Here is a 17,738-nt window from a genome sequence, read left to right on the forward strand (position 1 = left end):
ACATATAAGTCATATTCTAACTGGAAGTGTGTCTGTCTGTCTTTGTGTCTGTCTTTGTCTCTCTCTGTCCATCTGTCCGTCTTTTCTCTCTTTTTCTCTCCTTTTCTTCCTCCCCAACCGGTGCAGACAGATGTCCGTCCATCACAGAGCTGGGTCTGTCTGACGTTCCTGTCTGTTATACTTAAGGTTTTCGTTGCCACCGTACTCTACGGGGGAATTGTTGGGTCTATGTAAATCATAAATAAGTCATAGAGTGTGGTCTTTACCTACTCTGTAAAGTGTCCTGAGATCACTTCTGTTAGGATTTGGCACTGTAAATAAAATTGAATTGAATTTGTCATATATGAAAAGAATGTGTACTAAAAAAATCAGTGATGTAATTTTAATAATAAGGGTTCACAAATTCAGAATCCAAGATTTCACTTGAAACATTTGAATATAGCAAATTCAGCTGCAAAATTCAATGAACCGAACAAAAAGAATCTAGATGGTCCTTTTGATAATGTGGCAACTTTAAGCGGCAGTGCTTACTAGTACGGTGTCGTAAGAACCTCACATTTCTGAAGAGTTTCTCTCATGTGTGGAGGAAATATATTGCACTAATTTCCCATTTAATCTGTCACATTTCATTTTGAAATCTTGTGTTTGTATTTACATTTACATTACCTTTTCCAAGGTCAAAATAAAGCACTTTCAAGGTCCATTTTCAGGGTTTTCCAGCACATTACAGCTCTTACATGCATACATTTACGTACACATTTCTACGAATGCATTCATAATGAAAATTATAGTTTCACATTTTTCAAAATCATGTTAAAAGACACGATATTATGCTATAAACAACTAAGATTGTGTCCCGTAATACCAGAATAATAAGAATTTAAATTATATCCCATAGCTAATTGTTCTTAAAGAATTGCGGATACATTTCAAGCACTTCATCCAAAATCCAAGCACTTTTCAAACCTTGAAGACACAACATTAAAATTCAAGCATTTCCAAGGATTTCAAGGCTTGTTGACGTGATTTTGTTGTTTTAATGATGTAACTTTGGATCTAACTTTGACCAAACACACAAAAGGAAACTTACAGAATTAGAAAGGGAACGGGATCAAAAACAATATAAAATGTATCATTAATTTACTTCTGATTAATACAGAAACTTGATATATTGTATTTTTTTATAAAAATCTATGTTTTATTTACACAAATGCAAACAGACCAAAAAGAAACCACAATTACAGCAATTTATAATAAACATGGACTTTAAAACAGTAAACATAGGGACATATGGATTTTTTTAAGCCTTTCATATGTTTTATTGTTTGTTATGGTACCTCTATGTTTATAATTTAGTCTTCTTCTGTTTAAGAATTTTTAAACTGGAGAAAAAAATTGGCAGTTGTCTGACCTGGTTTCTGATTGGACGGTTACAGATACGCTCACTCTGGCCAATTAGAGAGCAGCTTCAGAGATATAAGACCGGCCTGGGCGCTTGATCTGCATTCTGAGCACTCTCAACGAACAGGAAACATGTCTGGAAGAGGCAAAACCGGTGGAAAGGCCAGAGCGAAGGCAAAGACCCGCTCCTCCCGTGCCGGGCTCCAGTTCCCAGTCGGCCGTGTTCACAGGCACCTCAGGAAGGGAAACTACGCCCAGCGTGTGGGTGCCGGCGCCCCCGTCTACCTGGCGGCTGTGCTGGAGTACCTGACCGCTGAGATCCTGGAGCTGGCTGGAAACGCTGCCCGCGACAACAAGAAGACCCGCATCATCCCCCGTCACCTGCAGCTGGCTGTCCGCAACGACGAGGAGCTCAACAAGCTGCTGGGCGGAGTGACCATCGCTCAGGGCGGCGTGCTGCCCAACATCCAGGCTGTGCTGCTGCCCAAGAAGACCGAGAAGGCCGCCAAGAAGTAAACACCCGGAACCTTCAAGGGACACAACAACAACAACGGCTCTTTTAAGAGCCACCCAATTCTTCTTAGGAGCACTCCTTATATACATACACTTGCACACACTATATTTAAAATGTATAACATGTATTATTCAAATAATTAACTAAATGAACAGACCCTACATATTAAAATTAAGTCAAAGCAACTCATGAATTACATTAAAAGTTAAAGACAGTAAAATGAGATGCAAACTAAAACCTCACTATACAGACTTTTCTTGAATGTGCACTTTAACATGGGAATTACTCATATTATACTTCCTCCTTTTTATATATAATATATACTCATTTTAATGTGATATGTAATGGTGCATTATAGCTGAACAACACAATTAAATTCTTCTCTGTACTGTGATACCAAGCAATATATTGCTGCTATGTAGCCAGTCATTTAACTGAAGTAAATAACAAATCCTAACTTAGGTTAAAGCAACTCCAGAATGACCTTTTATTAAAGTTAGAAACTAAATAAAGTCAGTGAAGACAGTAAAAAAAGAGTGAAGGGAATAAAAATGGAGGGGGGGGGAAATGAAATGCAACTTAACATCAGTATACAGCCGTGTCTCTTAAATGTGCAGTTTAATATGGGAATTCTGATTTTTTTTTTAGCTACAACACAATTGAAAGACAAAAAAAAAAAAATATATATATATATATATTTTTTGTCTTTCAATTGTGTTGTAGCTAAATGATTGGCTCCTCAGCTGCAGTATGCTGTGATGTTGTCACATTAAAACAAATATACATGTCAGTATATAAACAGGGGAAAAAAAAAAATATATATATATAATATAAATATATATATATAATAATATAAATATATATATATATAAATACACATACTCAGATAATACTCGAGTGCTCCTCAGGTTGACGTGTATTCATTTTTCTTTAAATCTCGTTCATTGCTTGAGCTGCTTTAACATAATGTCGACATTAGTTTTGGTTTTGGATAAATGATTGGCTACATATTTGCAATATATCGCTCAGTATCACAGTAAATAGAAATATTATATATATATATATAAAGCTGCTAAAGAAATTTGCTTAAAAAAAAAGTATATTTATATTTATATATAGTGGATGGGCGCAAAACCAGGTATTATTAATGAATAAAAAAGTGCAATATAACCCCGTCAAAGTGGCTGAAGAAATAGGTATACTATGAATAAGTATTAATACATTTCAATTCAAAGCAGCACTAGGATAAAAGTGGCAGATACGGTTTCTCTATATTAACTTAACATGCAAATCATTCATTAATGCTCCTTTTAGTCAAATGCATGGTGTGTTGTAACGTTAGTGTGAATGCAGATTCAGGGACTTGTTTTGGGCCGGGTAGGTCTTTTAATCAGTCAGTGTTTAGTTTTTTATTAAATCAAGAATGTTTATTGGCAATTCAGCTCCTTTCTTGAAAGGACAAATGAGATTTGTGTTGATTCAATAATGCAAACTCTGCACGCTAATATGTGGTGCTTTGTGATATTTTGAAAGTGATGAAAAAGAAACTTTGAATATTTTATTAAAATAGTGATAAATTTACTTTAAATGTGAATTCATTTAAACCTTTATCCAAATATGACACAGGTAAACTCAAGAAGTCTGACAAGATGGCGACTCCCGTAGGTGAGGACGATTGGATCAAGTTGAGAGAACGGACCCGTGTGTGTGTGTGTGTGTGTGTGTGTGTGTGTGTGTGTGTGTGTGTGTGTGTGTGTGTGTGTGTGTGTGTGTGTGTGTGTGCTACAACTGTTGACTGATTAAACCCTGGGACATGTAAGAGATTTAATGAGTATATTGTATCTTTTAAAATAAAAATAAAAACCTTCCCAACTCGGAGAGTGGGAAATTCCGAGCTGCACGCGAATGCAGCATAATCGTTGGACGGACCGGTGACATTTTGGCGCAGAGTAAACGTGAATGTTTTCTCTCACGTCCGCAGTTCAGATGTAAATACAGCCGGTCGGACGCCATCGACACATTCGGTTCTAACACACTGAGAAGCACGATGTCTGGCAGAGGAAAAGGCGGGAAAGGACTCGGCAAAGGAGGCGCTAAGCGTCACCGGAAAGTTCTCCGTGATAACATCCAGGGCATCACCAAACCCGCCATCCGCCGTCTGGCTCGCCGCGGCGGAGTGAAGCGTATCTCCGGTCTGATCTACGAGGAGACCCGCGGTGTGCTGAAGGTCTTCCTGGAGAACGTGATCCGTGATGCCGTCACCTACACCGAGCACGCCAAGAGGAAGACGGTGACCGCCATGGATGTGGTGTACGCTCTGAAGAGGCAGGGCCGCACCCTGTACGGCTTCGGAGGTTAAGAAGTCCCCGTTATCTCCACCCAAAGGTCCTTTTAAGGGCTGCCCACACAACTGGAAGAGCTTGTTTTCCTGCACCTGTTTAAGAGTCCTACATGGGAATGAGTCTGCACGTTTCTCATGACTTAAAGAGACTAACTTAGAAAATCTCATTTTCCAGTCAATCTCACTAGAAATTGAGTCAATGGTTGATTTAAATTCATCATCATTAGCAGTAACTTGTATTTTTCTGTGGACGCAACTACAAAACTAGTCATGCTTGAGTTTATCAGCTGCTTGAATCTGACCCCCAATCAGGATGATTTATGTTTTAGTTGGTTTCACTGTGATATTAGTGTGATGTACTTGAATCATAAGTAGCCTAAATTAAGAGTTCCTTATATTTTATACTTAATATTTAAATTGTAGTTCTCCTTTTAACCTGAAATAGTTTCAGTTTGCTCACTAGTGTGTGCTTATGTCACATTTGATACTGACTGAGGGGGTTTCCAACAGAACCAATGACCAGCCTTCACCACACGTTTTGGCACTGACCAACATTTTTATTGTATAAAACTTTTAAACGCCAATGTTACAGATGTTACAGCTACGGATTTTCAGAGACACACTCACTGTGTGTGACAAGTTACGGACTGATGAAGTTATAGGGTTCTTTTTACCTTTTTATAGTGATTTGCATTTGCTGAAAACAAACAGCATTAGATTCCAAGAAAACTGATCTTGCAGTGCATGTAATCCTGATTGACATCTGGTAAACTTCAGAGCTGAAAAACAAACAAGAAGTTCATTTTTATTTTCCATTTGATGCTGCTCTGTTCTTCACTCTGTTCTTCTTAACTCAGTTTCATCTCTTGACGTCCGTCGTTAGTGGGAAGTAGGTTTTGACTTTGTAAGTCCTCTATTGGGTCTTAACGACGGTTAAGACCCAATAGAGGACCAGTCCCAGCCCGGTCCTGGTCCTGATCCAGTCCCACTCTGGTCAGATGCGTACATGAAGTGATGAAGCCTCTTAGGTGAGAGGTGAAACGTCTTCCTAGAAAAATAACCAAGTCCAGTTGCTTTTGACTGAAATTGCTTTGGGAATATGTTAGGTCTTTAATTAAAAAAAAAAACTATGTTTTGAAGATGCCACCAAAGACAACAGCTAAAAGGTGTCAGGACTATAGCTACTGCTTTTGCTCAGCACCTGATGGCTGCACCTGTTTCAGCCATGGGAAGAAGCTTGCCCCTCTACCAGCACATCACATCCTGACACATCACACATTAGAAGTCTGCAGCACATTCCAGACTCACACAAGGGGCGCATTGGTCAATGGTGTGCCATCAGTTATGACGGAGATGTGTACCCAGGCATCATACAGGATGTTTGTCTTGATACAGTTTTTTTTGATTGCTTTAACACAGTAGTCCACTCAAAATACACATTCTTCAAAACTGTTAACGCAAACGCCTAAACCGTGGCACCAACGGTCAAAATGACTAATTTTTCCTGCAAAAGGCTCTTACTCCGCCAAAACATTTAACATATGGACCAAAAGCAAATGTTGCCCTCAAACAACACAACTTGCACACAAGTGAATAAGCCCTTCCAATCAGTCATTAGACAAGGGGCATCAAAATACAACATTCAACTCTCAATGTGGATCAGTGCTGCATTACTGGTCAGCAGCTTACAGATCAGTGCCAATTTGTTTTCTTGCAAAAAATAGATCCAGAATCATATACAATGATTTTTCTAATTTTATTGGATGCAGTATTCATTTTTTTTTTGAGATTGTGGCTATGAAATGAAATATTCCAACAGAAACCACAGATATAGTATAAAAATCCATCACTGTGTAAGACATAAGGAAAATGAAAATAAAAATTCTGTACAATAAAGAAAAAAATCTCTTCTAGTCAATTCTCTCTTGACGAATGGGCCACATGGCCTCATCTACATCGCACTCAATATTTTCTCTTGCGATGCACCTAGGGAAAAATCTTCTTGCATGCCTGATCCAGCCTTGGCATGCATCTGCATCTATATCTTGGGCAGCAGCGGTCATTGCATCGATCAAGGGCATCTGGTCATAGTGGCGATGTTGTACTGTCACTTACTTCAGTAAGAAATGCTGCTATACTACACTGTCACTTTATACCACCACTACATCACTTATTTTGTGGTACTGTAGCTTACTGCGGCTACACTTTACACTGTCTCTTTATATCACCACTACATCACTTTATTTATTTATTTAATGGTACTGTAAGTATCTGCTGCTACACTTACTGTGCTTTAGGACTTGCTGCTACATTTCACTGTGGTTTACTGTAACTTACTGTAACTTACTTCAGTACGAAATGCTGCTACACTCCACTGTGCCATACTGTCACTTAGTTCTGTGGAAAATGCTACTACATTTTTAACATTTTTAACACTTATAACTGATCGCTCCTTCTCACTTATTTAGTTTGTACTTATTTCATTTCAATCTGCTGCTAAATTAAACAGTGCGTATTGTTGTATATTGTATAAACCTACACTTAACCACGATGTCTGTTGCACTCTGTCACACTTAGTTCATTGCTTGATTTATTTTACGTTAGCTTTATTTTAATTTGATTTATGTTTATGCTTATTGTTACTCTGATCCTTTTCCGCCTTTGTATTGAATTGTTGCAAAATAATTTCCCTTGGGATGAATAAAGCTTCTTGAATCTTGAATCTTGAATCTTGAATCGTAAACCTTCCATCTCCATGCACTGAAGAATTCCTCTATAGGATTTAAAAATGGAGAGTATGGAGGAAGCCTGCAGACTGATTGCATATTGAAAAGTTTTGTGAAGCAGTGTCAAACAGGTGCTTCAGTGATTTCAAACTGGTCAAGAAGTGTCTAAGAGATTGGGACATATATGTTCTGTTTGGTTACCACAGCTAAAGCAGTGGAGTTTGGACTGCTTGAATGACACCCGCGCTAACTGATTTGCAAAAGGGTGCGGGAAGTGTGTCAAAACAATGACAATGGGTTAACTCATTTGCAAGAGGTGTCCTTTGCTCTGCTGAGAGAGTGATGATGAAGACTGAGAGGTTACCAGTTTCTTCAACCAGGTCAAAGCAATCAAAAAAAACTGTAAAACCATGAGCCGCATAGGTAACAGTCGATTCCACTGGCCAGCAAAATATGTCATACTATTTATAAAACAGTAGCTAGCAAGGCCAACATTACATATCAGGTTGTAAATAGGTTACGGTTAGCGGTTATATGTTATTTTAAATAAATCTACAAATGTATAGTAGCTGTATAAAAGTTTTAACTGTCAAATCTAGGTATGAAAATAGTTCTATATATATATTTGTGAGGTGACATATGTCCTTCCATTTTTAAGAAATATGCATGTATTTAGATGTGGTTGAAATTACATTTTTAATAAATGTCAGAAAAAATGTAAAAAAATAACAAATTATCTTTTGATTGCAGTGTGTTCACTATTGGACCTCTAATTTAGACAAATAAGAGAATCTTATGAGACTGTGACGAGTGTGAGAGGGAAAAAACATTTTTTTGTAAACCAAAAGTATATTTACACCCACACACACATATATACACACATATATACATACACACATATATATATATATATATATGTGTGTGTGTGTATGTATATATCTTTGACACATTTGTGTGCAAATGTATGACTGATTTAGACACTATATTCATAATAACATAATATGATAAATACATGATTTAATCCTGACTGTGAAAAGTATAAATCATTCCATTTTTATTTGAGATAGCAACATTATAATAACACTGTTACTAATACCTATAATTTAATCACAAACAGCAATTTTTATATTTATAAACATGTAACATTCAGAGAATTGTGTTCTTAATAGATGGATGTGTTGGGGGCAGCATATCCAAGAAGGACACCTCCAAACAGGATAAAGTGATCAGGCGGGCAGGCTCTGTGGCCGGCATGAAATGGACTCAGAGAGGAGGAAACTGGACAGAAGGAGTGGGAGCCACTGCAGTTAATAATCTACTCTAACGGACCTGGACACTTATCTTCTTTTCTGTGCAATCATTTTATCCACAAATCATTTAATCGTACTGTTTATTTCTGTCATACATTTTTTTTTTTTAATCTTTTACATTATCTCTATTTAACGTATCTAATTTCATTTTCCATGAGTCGTATTTGACCTGTATTCTTACATCTTACTCCTAATTAAGATAATTAAGAGTTGATTGTATATATACACACTTTCTGTATGTATTTAGCGAAGAGTTTGTTCTCGTACTGTATTTTTTTTATACCTCCCTAGTGTTTTTGTAAGCTGCTAGAAATTCAATTTCCTTGCGGGAGTCCAGTCAGCAGTAGTTCGAGTAACTTTCGTTATTTATAGCAGATTCAGCAAACCGCGGATGTTCCCTGCAGTAGATTTGTACTGCAAGATCAATTGAAATGTGGTTTTGCACTGATCAACAGTGTGACTCTATATTATTGGATGGATTCAGGTCTGTTGCTCTCTCAGTTTGAGTGTTTGTGGCTCTTAAAAGAGCCGTTGGAGTTTGTGGAGCAGCGGACACTTTAAGCCCTCTCTCCGCGGATGCGACGGGCCAGCTGGATGTCCTTGGGCATGATGGTGACCCTCTTGGCGTGGATGGCGCACAGGTTGGTGTCCTCGAACAGGCCGACCAGGTAAGCCTCGCTGGACTCCTGCAGAGCCATGACAGCGGAGCTCTGGAAGCGCAGGTCGGTCTTGAAGTCCTGAGCGATTTCTCTCACCAGGCGCTGGAAGGGCAGCTTGCGGATCAGCAGCTCCGTGGATTTCTGGTAGCGACGGATCTCTCTCAGAGCCACGGTACCGGGCCTGTAACGGTGAGGCTTCTTCACTCCGCCGGTGGCCGGGGCGCTCTTACGGGCAGCCTTGGTGGCCAGCTGCTTCCTGGGAGCTTTTCCTCCGGTGGATTTACGGGCGGTCTGCTTGGTTCTGGCCATGACTCTTTCTTTCTCTGGGGGTCTGGACTCACAAGAGATATTTGGAGAACACGAGGAGACACGCGGCTCTTAAACCGTGGGGCCGGCTGTGAAATGGTGACGCAGCTTCAGACCTGCGGCTCCTGATTGGTGAGAGGTTCCTCCTGGAGCTCAGCACCGCCTAGAGAGGCGACCCCCCGCCAGAATCTCCGCTCTTATTGGCGGACAAGCCTTTCAAAGTGTCCGCCAAAATCGAGCGCGCGTCACCCCCTGTTGCTCTGCTGGAAGCCTCTTTTCTGGTTGGTCTGGCACCAAGTGTCCCGCGCTCTGCGGACATATAAAGGAGTGTTTGGGCTGTCGGTGCCACATTCTCTAGTATCGACTCTAGAAGACGCATCCAACGATGAGTGGAAGAGGCAAAACCGGCGGAAAGGCCAGAGCGAAGGCAAAGACCCGCTCCTCCCGTGCCGGGCTCCAGTTCCCAGTCGGCCGTGTTCACAGGCTCCTGAGGAAGGGAAACTACGCCCAGCGTGTGGGTGCCGGCGCCCCCGTCTACCTGGCGGCTGTGCTGGAGTACCTGACCGCTGAGATCCTGGAGCTGGCTGGAAACGCTGCCCGCGACAACAAGAAGACCCGCATCATCCCCCGCCACCTGCAGCTGGCTGTCCGCAACGACGAGGAGCTCAACAAGCTGCTGGGCGGAGTGACCATCGCTCAGGGCGGCGTGCTGCCCAACATCCAGGCTGTGCTGCTGCCCAAGAAGACCGAGAAGGCCGCCAAGAAGTAAAGTGGACACTCGCTGACTGCTGGAAAATTCCCACAAAGGCTCTTTTAAGAGCCACTCACTCCCTGATAAAGAGCTCTGTTCCTCATGTGTCTCTGATGCACCGATGAAAAAAGTGCACAGGTCCAAAGCGAGTATATGGCTGCAGCCTGTGCTGTAGCTCACTGTGCTCAACAGTGCTCTAACGTTGAACATCATGGAGAGATCTCCATCCACATGTTCAGTTGTAATATCATGGAGAGATCTCCTTCCACATGTTCATCTGTAAGATCATCGGACTCTTCTGAAATCCAGAATGTGCACGTGCCTCTAGCCCTAACACTGAGAAATGCATGACAATGGAAAGCGGCTCTTTAATCATCAGTTGTGTTAACGTTGGTCTCCACTCATGCATTTGCATGATGTCCTCTAAACTGTCACACAGTGAATGCACCATAGAAACTCCTATCCACTCACATGCCCCTCTAATGCAGCACAATAGTTGACCTAAATGAAGGCGCTCTTCTTTAGAAATGCTCTACAAGTTGAACTCAAATGAAAAAGCTCAAAAGTTGAGTTTTACAGTGATCACTTCTTACTGTCCTCTGAAGTGTTGATCCATTTCATTCAAAGACATTAAACATAGTTTACAACCATTTATGTCAGAACCAGACTGATAAAGCTATAACTATGACTTAACATTCATACATGAACAAACATTATTACAATAATAAAGCTGATTATATTTATTTTTGTCATAATAATGGAAGTAAAAACAAAGTACATCAGAGCCTCTGTATGATCAATAAAGGAACAACATGCTGCAGTCAAATGTACAGAAGCCCTAAAGCTTCACGCATACATTTTATTTCCTCCGTTTTCCCTTGATAACGAGATAATTCATTGGATAGTGAATGAAACGTGATAGGCCTGAGATTTCCATCACACCTGACATGTGATGCCTCCTAAAGACATCTCATATCTCGAAGAACACTGAGGAAAACACTGACACATGATTTCAGTTTGCTGTTAAGAAATTAAACTGGAATCTGCATATTTATGTGCACGTTGTAAAACTCCTCCCTGTACTGGTATGCTGTAATATAAAAAAATGTTGACAGTAAAGGTTTTTTAAAATATACAGAATCAGAGTTTCTGTATATATACATACACACGCACACACGCGCACACACACACACACACACACACACACACACACACACACACACACACACACACACGCACACACACACGCACACACACACACACACACACACAGTAATAAGGAGCCATGAAGCTGTTTCATGTGTGGGCCTTGATTGAAGAGATATGTGATGGTGATCCATATTCTCCTGCTCCTCTGACATTGATTTATTTAATCTCATCTCATCTTCAGCCTCTTATCCGGGGTCGGGTCGCGGGGGCAGCAGCTTTAGCAGGGGACCCCAAACTTCCCTTTCCCGGGCCACATTAACCAGCTCTAACTGGGGGATCCTACGGCGTTCCCAGGCCAGTGTGGAGATATAATCTCTCCACCTGGTCCTGGGTCTTCCCCGAGGCCTCCTCCCCGCTGGACGTGCCTGGAACACCTCCCTAGGGAGGCGCCCAGGGTTCATCCTTACCAGATGATCCTGAACCACCTCAACTGGCTCCTTTCAACGCAAAGGAGCAGCGGCTCTACTCCGAGTTCCTCACGGATGCTGAACTTCTCCCCCTCCTCCTGAGAAAACACATTTCGGCTGCTTGTACCCGCGACCTCGTTCTTTCGGTCATGACCCAGCTTTCATGAACATAGGTGAGGGTAGGAACCAAGACTGACCGGTAGATCGAGAGCTTTGCCTTTAGGCTCAGCTCTCTTTTGGTCACAACGGTGCAGTAGAGCGACTGCAACACCGCCCTCGCTGCTCCGATTCTCCGGCCAAACTCACGCTCCATCGTCCCCTCACTCGTGAACATGATCCAGAGGTACTTGAACTCCTTCACTTGGGGTAAGGACTCATTCCCTACCTGGAGTAAGCAATCCACCGGTTTCCTGCTGAGAGCCATGGCCTCAGAGGGCTTCCGTAATTTACTGAACATCTGAATCGTGTTATATTTTGGTTTGAATCTAATAAAATCTATACTTCTCAACATGGATGAAAGGACGTCTTCATTTCTACACATTTGTGAAACGATACAACTGACTGAGAAAGAATAATAGTTGAAGGGGAATCTACTGTAAGATCCTACAAAGTAAAGTCACAAGTATTTAAGGAGAACGGAGCAAACACTGGACAAAATCTAAGGAACAAATATTAATGAGACCAATTCATCTTTCACTGTTTCAAGTAGTTATGTGTAATAATGATATCTAATCAAATCTAGAAATAATAATAATGAAATATAGAAAGCACCTCAGCGTTAGAGACACATGAAAGTGTTTTCTGTATTTCCTTCTTCACTTTTCCAGCCAGAGAGCTGCAGGTCTCCACACAAACTGAAGCTGATCACATTGATTTCACTCAGAATGTGACTTTATTTACATCTTTATCTCACACATCTTTCATTATGAACCTGTTGAATTGGGCTGGTAAATCTACACAGACACTCAATCTGGAACAGGAGTCTAACTGTCCAACTGGCCGAGGCACGGACCGTGTGTTTACCTCCACCGGAAAAGTCCTTTATTCAAACGAAATAAATCACAATACTGACGTTGTTTCGGTTTTGTTACATCCAGACACGTCTCTGCTAACTGCAACAACACTGAAACATGTGATACAGATCACTTTTACACCCTTTCAGAGACCAAATGTGCAGTAAACTCGCCGCGAGTTGTCCAAAGTGAGCGTGTATCAGAGAGGTTTGAAGCCTCCTGAGATGAAATCAAAGAGTCCTTGTGACCAAACACGAGCTCAGTGTGGAGGGAAGGACCTTTTCTCGCTGCTACTGTAAAAACCGCGTTTTAAAAAGGTTATTTTATATGAATTTAATCCCCAAACTGTGGCGGAGAAAACACAAAAGTGTCTCCACATTTCGGCAGGGCGGCGGAGCGGCTGTGTGAGTTGACTCTCCACGGTTCTCACGTGCTTTATAAATCCGCCTCCTGCCCTCGGCTCAGTCACTCTCAGACGAACACAGCACACACGAAGATGGCAGAAGAAGCTCCAGCAGCAGCTCCGGCGAAAGCCCCTGCGAAAGCCCCTGCGAAAGCCCCTGCGAAAGCCCCCAAGAAGAAGGCTGCTCCCCGCCCCAAGAGTGACGGACCCTCCCTCCCGAAGCTCATCCTCAGCGCCGTGGCCGAGTCCAAGGAGCGGAAAGGCATTTCTCTGTCGGCCATTAAGAAGTTTCTGGCCGCCAAAAACATCGACGTTGTTAAGTCCAACAAACGCATCAACTCCGCGGTGACTTCTCTGGTGACCAAAGGGACTCTGACGCAGACCAAAGGGACCGGGGCCTCCGGATCCTTCAAGCTCACCAAGGTCGAAAAGGCGGTCGCCAAACCAGCGGCGAAGAAAGTGGTGAAGAAGAAATCTCCCGTTAAAGCCAAGAAGCCCGCGGTGAAGAAGACCCCGGTGAAGAAACCTGCAGCCAAGAAAGCAGCAGCTAAGAAACCGGCAGCCAAGAAGTCTCCGGTGAAGAAGGCGGTGAAAAAGCCTGCAGCCAAGAAGAGTCCCAAGAAGGTGGTCCCCAAAAAGGTGGTGAAGAGGACCCCTGTGAAGAAAGCTCCGGCAAAGAAAACTGCAGCAAAGAAATCCAAGAAGTGAAGCAGCTCCTGAATGCAGCACTCCGGTGCATCTAAAGGCTCTTTTAAGAGCCACCACAGATTCACTCAAGAGCTTTTTCCTTCCAAACAACTTCTCCACTTTCTCTTTTTCTTTATTTACATCACAAGATCTCAGAGTATCAGCATGTGTAGTTTCACACGTTGATGCTTAAACTTAATATTCCTTTACACAGTTAAAGACCCATTATGTGATACATGGCATCACTACATGTTATAGGGAAACACTTGAACACAACACATAAAACAAATGATGGCTCCATAATAACAATAATCATGATGATCATGATGATGATGATGATGATGGGTTCTGTGAATGAATCATTTTGACTCTGAGAGGTCCAAAGTCGTCTTTTCTAACTCCACACTGTTCTGTCTGAATCTGTTTTTAGAGCCACCATAGAAACAACTGAACAGTGTTTTCTTCCAAATCACTGACTCAAGGAGAACTCCAGACATTTGTGTCCATTTGGGAAAATGTGTCTTCTTCATCTGCCATCAGTTTGGCTCCGTTGGTTTATACGGCATACTATTAATTAACAAAGTCTCATGATACATTTTTGGTTCATATTCTAATTGATCAATAGAAGACTGAAACAAATGTACGACCTTCTTGACTCAACAAGGACGGAAGTGTCCACTTGGCAAAAACTGCTCTGAGATTTTCTGCATTAATCTCTAAAATAATTTCAGCCCTGCTCAGAAAACATTCAGTCATTTTTGGGACTCAAACCCTTTAAATATCAGTTTGATTATTTGTTGTTATTCATGAAAAAAAACAAAAGACAAAAACCACACTGAGTTATTTTCCATGAAACAAATGTTTGGTGGCTGGGGGATTTGATAAACTCAGTCTTCCATATGTCAATGATTAGCATTAGATGAGATCAGTTCTCTTGAATCTGTTTATGGGTGATATTTCTAAAAAGTTCTAATTGTATAACTGGATGTATGAGAGAATTTCGTGTCTTAATGATAATTATGACTTTATATCTTGATATTTTCGAACCACTAACTTATTATTTTGAGAAAGTTTCTCATAATGAACATACTTTTTTAACACATTAGCAGAAATAGGCTTCCATGTGTAAAACCATAAAGATCTATATTTTCATCACCATCTGGTTTGTTTGTGTCGGCGCATGCTCAGTGTCGGTCACACAGCTAAGCCAATCCCGGACGCGCAACAGCACACTGACATTTGCATATAGGATCGTATATAGGAAGCATCAGCTGAGTAGCTGAGAATTTTCAGAACAACCCAATCATGCCTGACACAGCTAAGCCTGCGCCCAAGAAGGGCTCCAAGAAAGCCGTGACAAAGACCGCCGGGAAGGGCGGCAAGAAGAGGAGAAAGAGCAGGAAGGAGAGCTACGCCATCTACGTGTACAAGGTGCTGAAGCAGGTCCACCCCGACACCGGCATCTCCTCCAAGGCCATGGGCATCATGAACTCCTTCGTGAGCGACATCTTTGAGCGCATCGCCGGTGAGGCCTCCCGTCTGGCTCACTACAACAAGCGCTCCACCATCACTTCCAGGGAGATCCAGACCGCCGTCCGCCTGCTGCTGCCCGGGGAGCTGGCCAAGCACGCCGTGTCTGAGGGCACCAAGGCCGTGACCAAGTACACCAGCTCCAAGTAAAACTGCTGCTGGACCAGCAACACAAAGGCTCTTTTAAGAGCCACACACTCAGTTCACTGAGAGCAAGGATTTTAATTACAATAGTTCATTTAGTATATTTCATGGTCCGTGACACATTGATATAAAGTAACTAAATATTTTTGGTTGAATTTAACATAATGATCAACATTAGTAAATCACTGCATTTCTGACATGGTTGTCCACGTGGTTACTTGAACTGCTGTATGTAGCCCAGTTCATTTGACCCTATTTGAAACTTAGCAGCTCAACAGAATGACCCAGCAGTGGGATGGACTTGGTGAGTTAAAACCTGAAGTGCTTATCGTGAAAGTGTGGCGTCCCATTTACATGAGTAAACCTTTTAAATCACCTCCCAGAACTGTCCAAAAAGGGCAAATTACTGAACACACTTTGGAATAATAATCCGTTACTGTTGATGCAGTGAAGAGTTTGTGCTGTAATAAATCTGCTTTATTTACTAAAGTAGCAAAGAACCTCGTGTCGTAGAGTGCTGGAATGTATTTGTACTGAACAAATGTTATTGGCAGGTTAATAATCTACCCAGGATTAAATAAAATATAGACCAGGTCATAAAATGAACATGGAACAAAAGTCAAAAAATTCAAACTTGACCGTTCCTGTTAACATGAAGACATGTTTGTTTATGATGCAGCACTATACTGCTAATCCAGCCGTCTGTATACAAAGTATCTAACCTTGGTTTCCCATTGATAACAATATTACTCGTCGTTTAAAATGTTAGTGATGAATAAGGAATAATATCATATTCTATAATATAACAGTATCCATGTTCAGTGGATTAAATTGTACATGGGCATGTTTTTAATTTGAAAAAAATAATACTGTCAGACAAATTAATCTAAATGGAGTACAAAGCACACTTTCCTCCAGATTACAGTAGATTAGAGGCCGAGCAATAACGTGGATCAGCTCAATTAAAGAACATGTTTCTGACTATTTATGGCAGAAGGTAAAGTACCATGAGGTATTTGAGTTGAAGCCTAATCTCCGCAGCCATCCAAATAGAAAAACATATGAAACAACGTGTCTTCCATGCACCCAACCTTATAACTGTAGGTCTGTGTGTTTTTTTATTTTTCTCAAATATGTATCTGCTGTGTTTCTCATGTTTCTCACACACACCTGTCTGTCAGAAGAGCCTGAACTGTGAAAAAAAGAATTTCCCAAAGTGGACAATTAATAAACTAACTAACATACCATACAACATCTGCCAATTCCAATGGACCATTGTAGTTGAATATATATATATTCTTATACTGTTAAAATTCAACCCCTTATATATTATCCAATACTAAAAAAGTGTATGTATAACATGTATTTCTTTGTATTTAATACTTGTATTTACCGTAGACAACTTTTGTAAACTGTTTATATTTATATAAGTTGTATTTATAAGTCACAGCAGTATGGTTAGAGGTTATATTAGGTTTTCTCCTTACATTCTCCCTCTCTGTCAATTCAATTTAATTTGAAGGCAACATTGTTGTCATATACATATAAGGTACATTCAAATATATATATTTTAATTAAAAAATATTATAATATAAAGCAGAATATTTTGTGATTTCTCTCTTTAAAATAACTGACACATAGACCTGTAAATCAAAGTAGAAAAGTGTGAACAGTTCAAATATAAGTGAGAACTGTGGAAACAGGACTTTTCTCTCTCTCGTTTTCCCTGCCGCTGTGCGCGCGCTTTAGTTCAGTCCCTGTTGTCCAATAGCTGATCAGCTACAGCGCGCGAGTCCCCCGAGCTGGACCAATCAGCGGATGCCGTGTCTCCGGCGGTTCCTTTATAAAGCCGCTGTTCTCAGGCAGACTACATTCTTCCTTCAGCTGAACACAGTGAGCAGAAGCCGCCATGGCCAGAACCAAGCAGACCGCCCGTAAATCCACCGGAGGAAAAGCTCCCAGGAAGCAGCTGGCCACCAAGGCTGCCCGTAAGAGCGCCCCGGCCACCGGCGGAGTGAAGAAGCCTCACCGTTACAGGCCCGGTACCGTGGCTCTGAGAGAGATCCGTCGCTACCAGAAATCCACGGAGCTGCTGATCCGCAAGCTGCCCTTCCAGCGCCTGGTGAGAGAAATCGCTCAGGACTTCAAGACCGACCTGCGCTTCCAGAGCTCCGCTGTCATGGCTCTGCAGGAGTCCAGCGAGGCTTACCTGGTCGGCCTGTTCGAGGACACCAACCTGTGCGCCATCCACGCCAAGAGGGTCACCATCATGCCCAAGGACATCCAGCTGGCCCGTCGCATCCGCGGAGAGAGGGCTTGAAGTGTCCGCTGCTCCAT

At 41.7% G+C, this 17,738-nt stretch overlaps 7 protein-coding genes across 7 annotated transcripts; 6 read left to right on the forward strand and 1 right to left on the reverse strand.

The window, feature by feature from the left end:
• Positions 1-1,533: 1,533 nt before the first annotated feature.
• Positions 1,534-1,917, forward strand: LOC310962470 (histone H2A-like; the record flags this gene model as incomplete). Its single annotated transcript, XM_083934943.1, has 1 exon — positions 1,534-1,917. The coding sequence occupies one exon, from the start codon at positions 1,534-1,536 to the stop codon at positions 1,915-1,917; it is 384 nt and encodes a 127-aa protein (XP_083791069.1).
• Positions 1,918-3,962: 2,045 nt separating this feature from the next.
• LOC310963001 (histone H4) lies at positions 3,963-4,274 on the forward strand (the record flags this gene model as incomplete). The annotated part of the gene is made up of 1 exon (XM_083935630.1): positions 3,963-4,274. The coding sequence occupies one exon, from the start codon at positions 3,963-3,965 to the stop codon at positions 4,272-4,274; it is 312 nt and encodes a 103-aa protein (XP_083791756.1).
• Positions 4,275-8,849: 4,575 nt separating this feature from the next.
• Positions 8,850-9,260, reverse strand: LOC310962927 (histone H3.2; the record flags this gene model as incomplete). The annotated part of the gene is made up of 1 exon (XM_083935540.1): positions 8,850-9,260. The coding sequence occupies one exon, from the start codon at positions 9,258-9,260 to the stop codon at positions 8,850-8,852; it is 411 nt and encodes a 136-aa protein (XP_083791666.1).
• A 382-nt stretch (positions 9,261-9,642) lies between these two features.
• On the forward strand, positions 9,643-10,026 carry LOC310962928 (histone H2A; the record flags this gene model as incomplete). The annotated part of the gene is made up of 1 exon (XM_083935541.1): positions 9,643-10,026. The coding sequence occupies one exon, from the start codon at positions 9,643-9,645 to the stop codon at positions 10,024-10,026; it is 384 nt and encodes a 127-aa protein (XP_083791667.1).
• Positions 10,027-13,133: 3,107 nt separating this feature from the next.
• LOC310962925 (histone H1.2-like) lies at positions 13,134-13,748 on the forward strand (the record flags this gene model as incomplete). The annotated part of the gene is made up of 1 exon (XM_083935538.1): positions 13,134-13,748. The coding sequence occupies one exon, from the start codon at positions 13,134-13,136 to the stop codon at positions 13,746-13,748; it is 615 nt and encodes a 204-aa protein (XP_083791664.1).
• Positions 13,749-15,032: 1,284 nt separating this feature from the next.
• Positions 15,033-15,407, forward strand: LOC310962929 (histone H2B-like; the record flags this gene model as incomplete). The annotated part of the gene is made up of 1 exon (XM_083935542.1): positions 15,033-15,407. One exon carries the CDS (start codon positions 15,033-15,035, stop codon positions 15,405-15,407), a length of 375 nt encoding a protein of 124 aa, XP_083791668.1.
• Positions 15,408-17,310: 1,903 nt separating this feature from the next.
• On the forward strand, positions 17,311-17,721 carry LOC310962926 (histone H3.2; the record flags this gene model as incomplete). Its single annotated transcript, XM_083935539.1, has 1 exon — positions 17,311-17,721. One exon carries the CDS (start codon positions 17,311-17,313, stop codon positions 17,719-17,721), a length of 411 nt encoding a protein of 136 aa, XP_083791665.1.
• Positions 17,722-17,738: the final 17 nt, after the last annotated feature.

Source organism: Echiichthys vipera, assembly GCF_963691815.1.
Source record: "Echiichthys vipera genome assembly, chromosome: 20".
Taxonomy (NCBI): Eukaryota; Metazoa; Chordata; class Actinopteri; order Perciformes; family Trachinidae; genus Echiichthys; species Echiichthys vipera.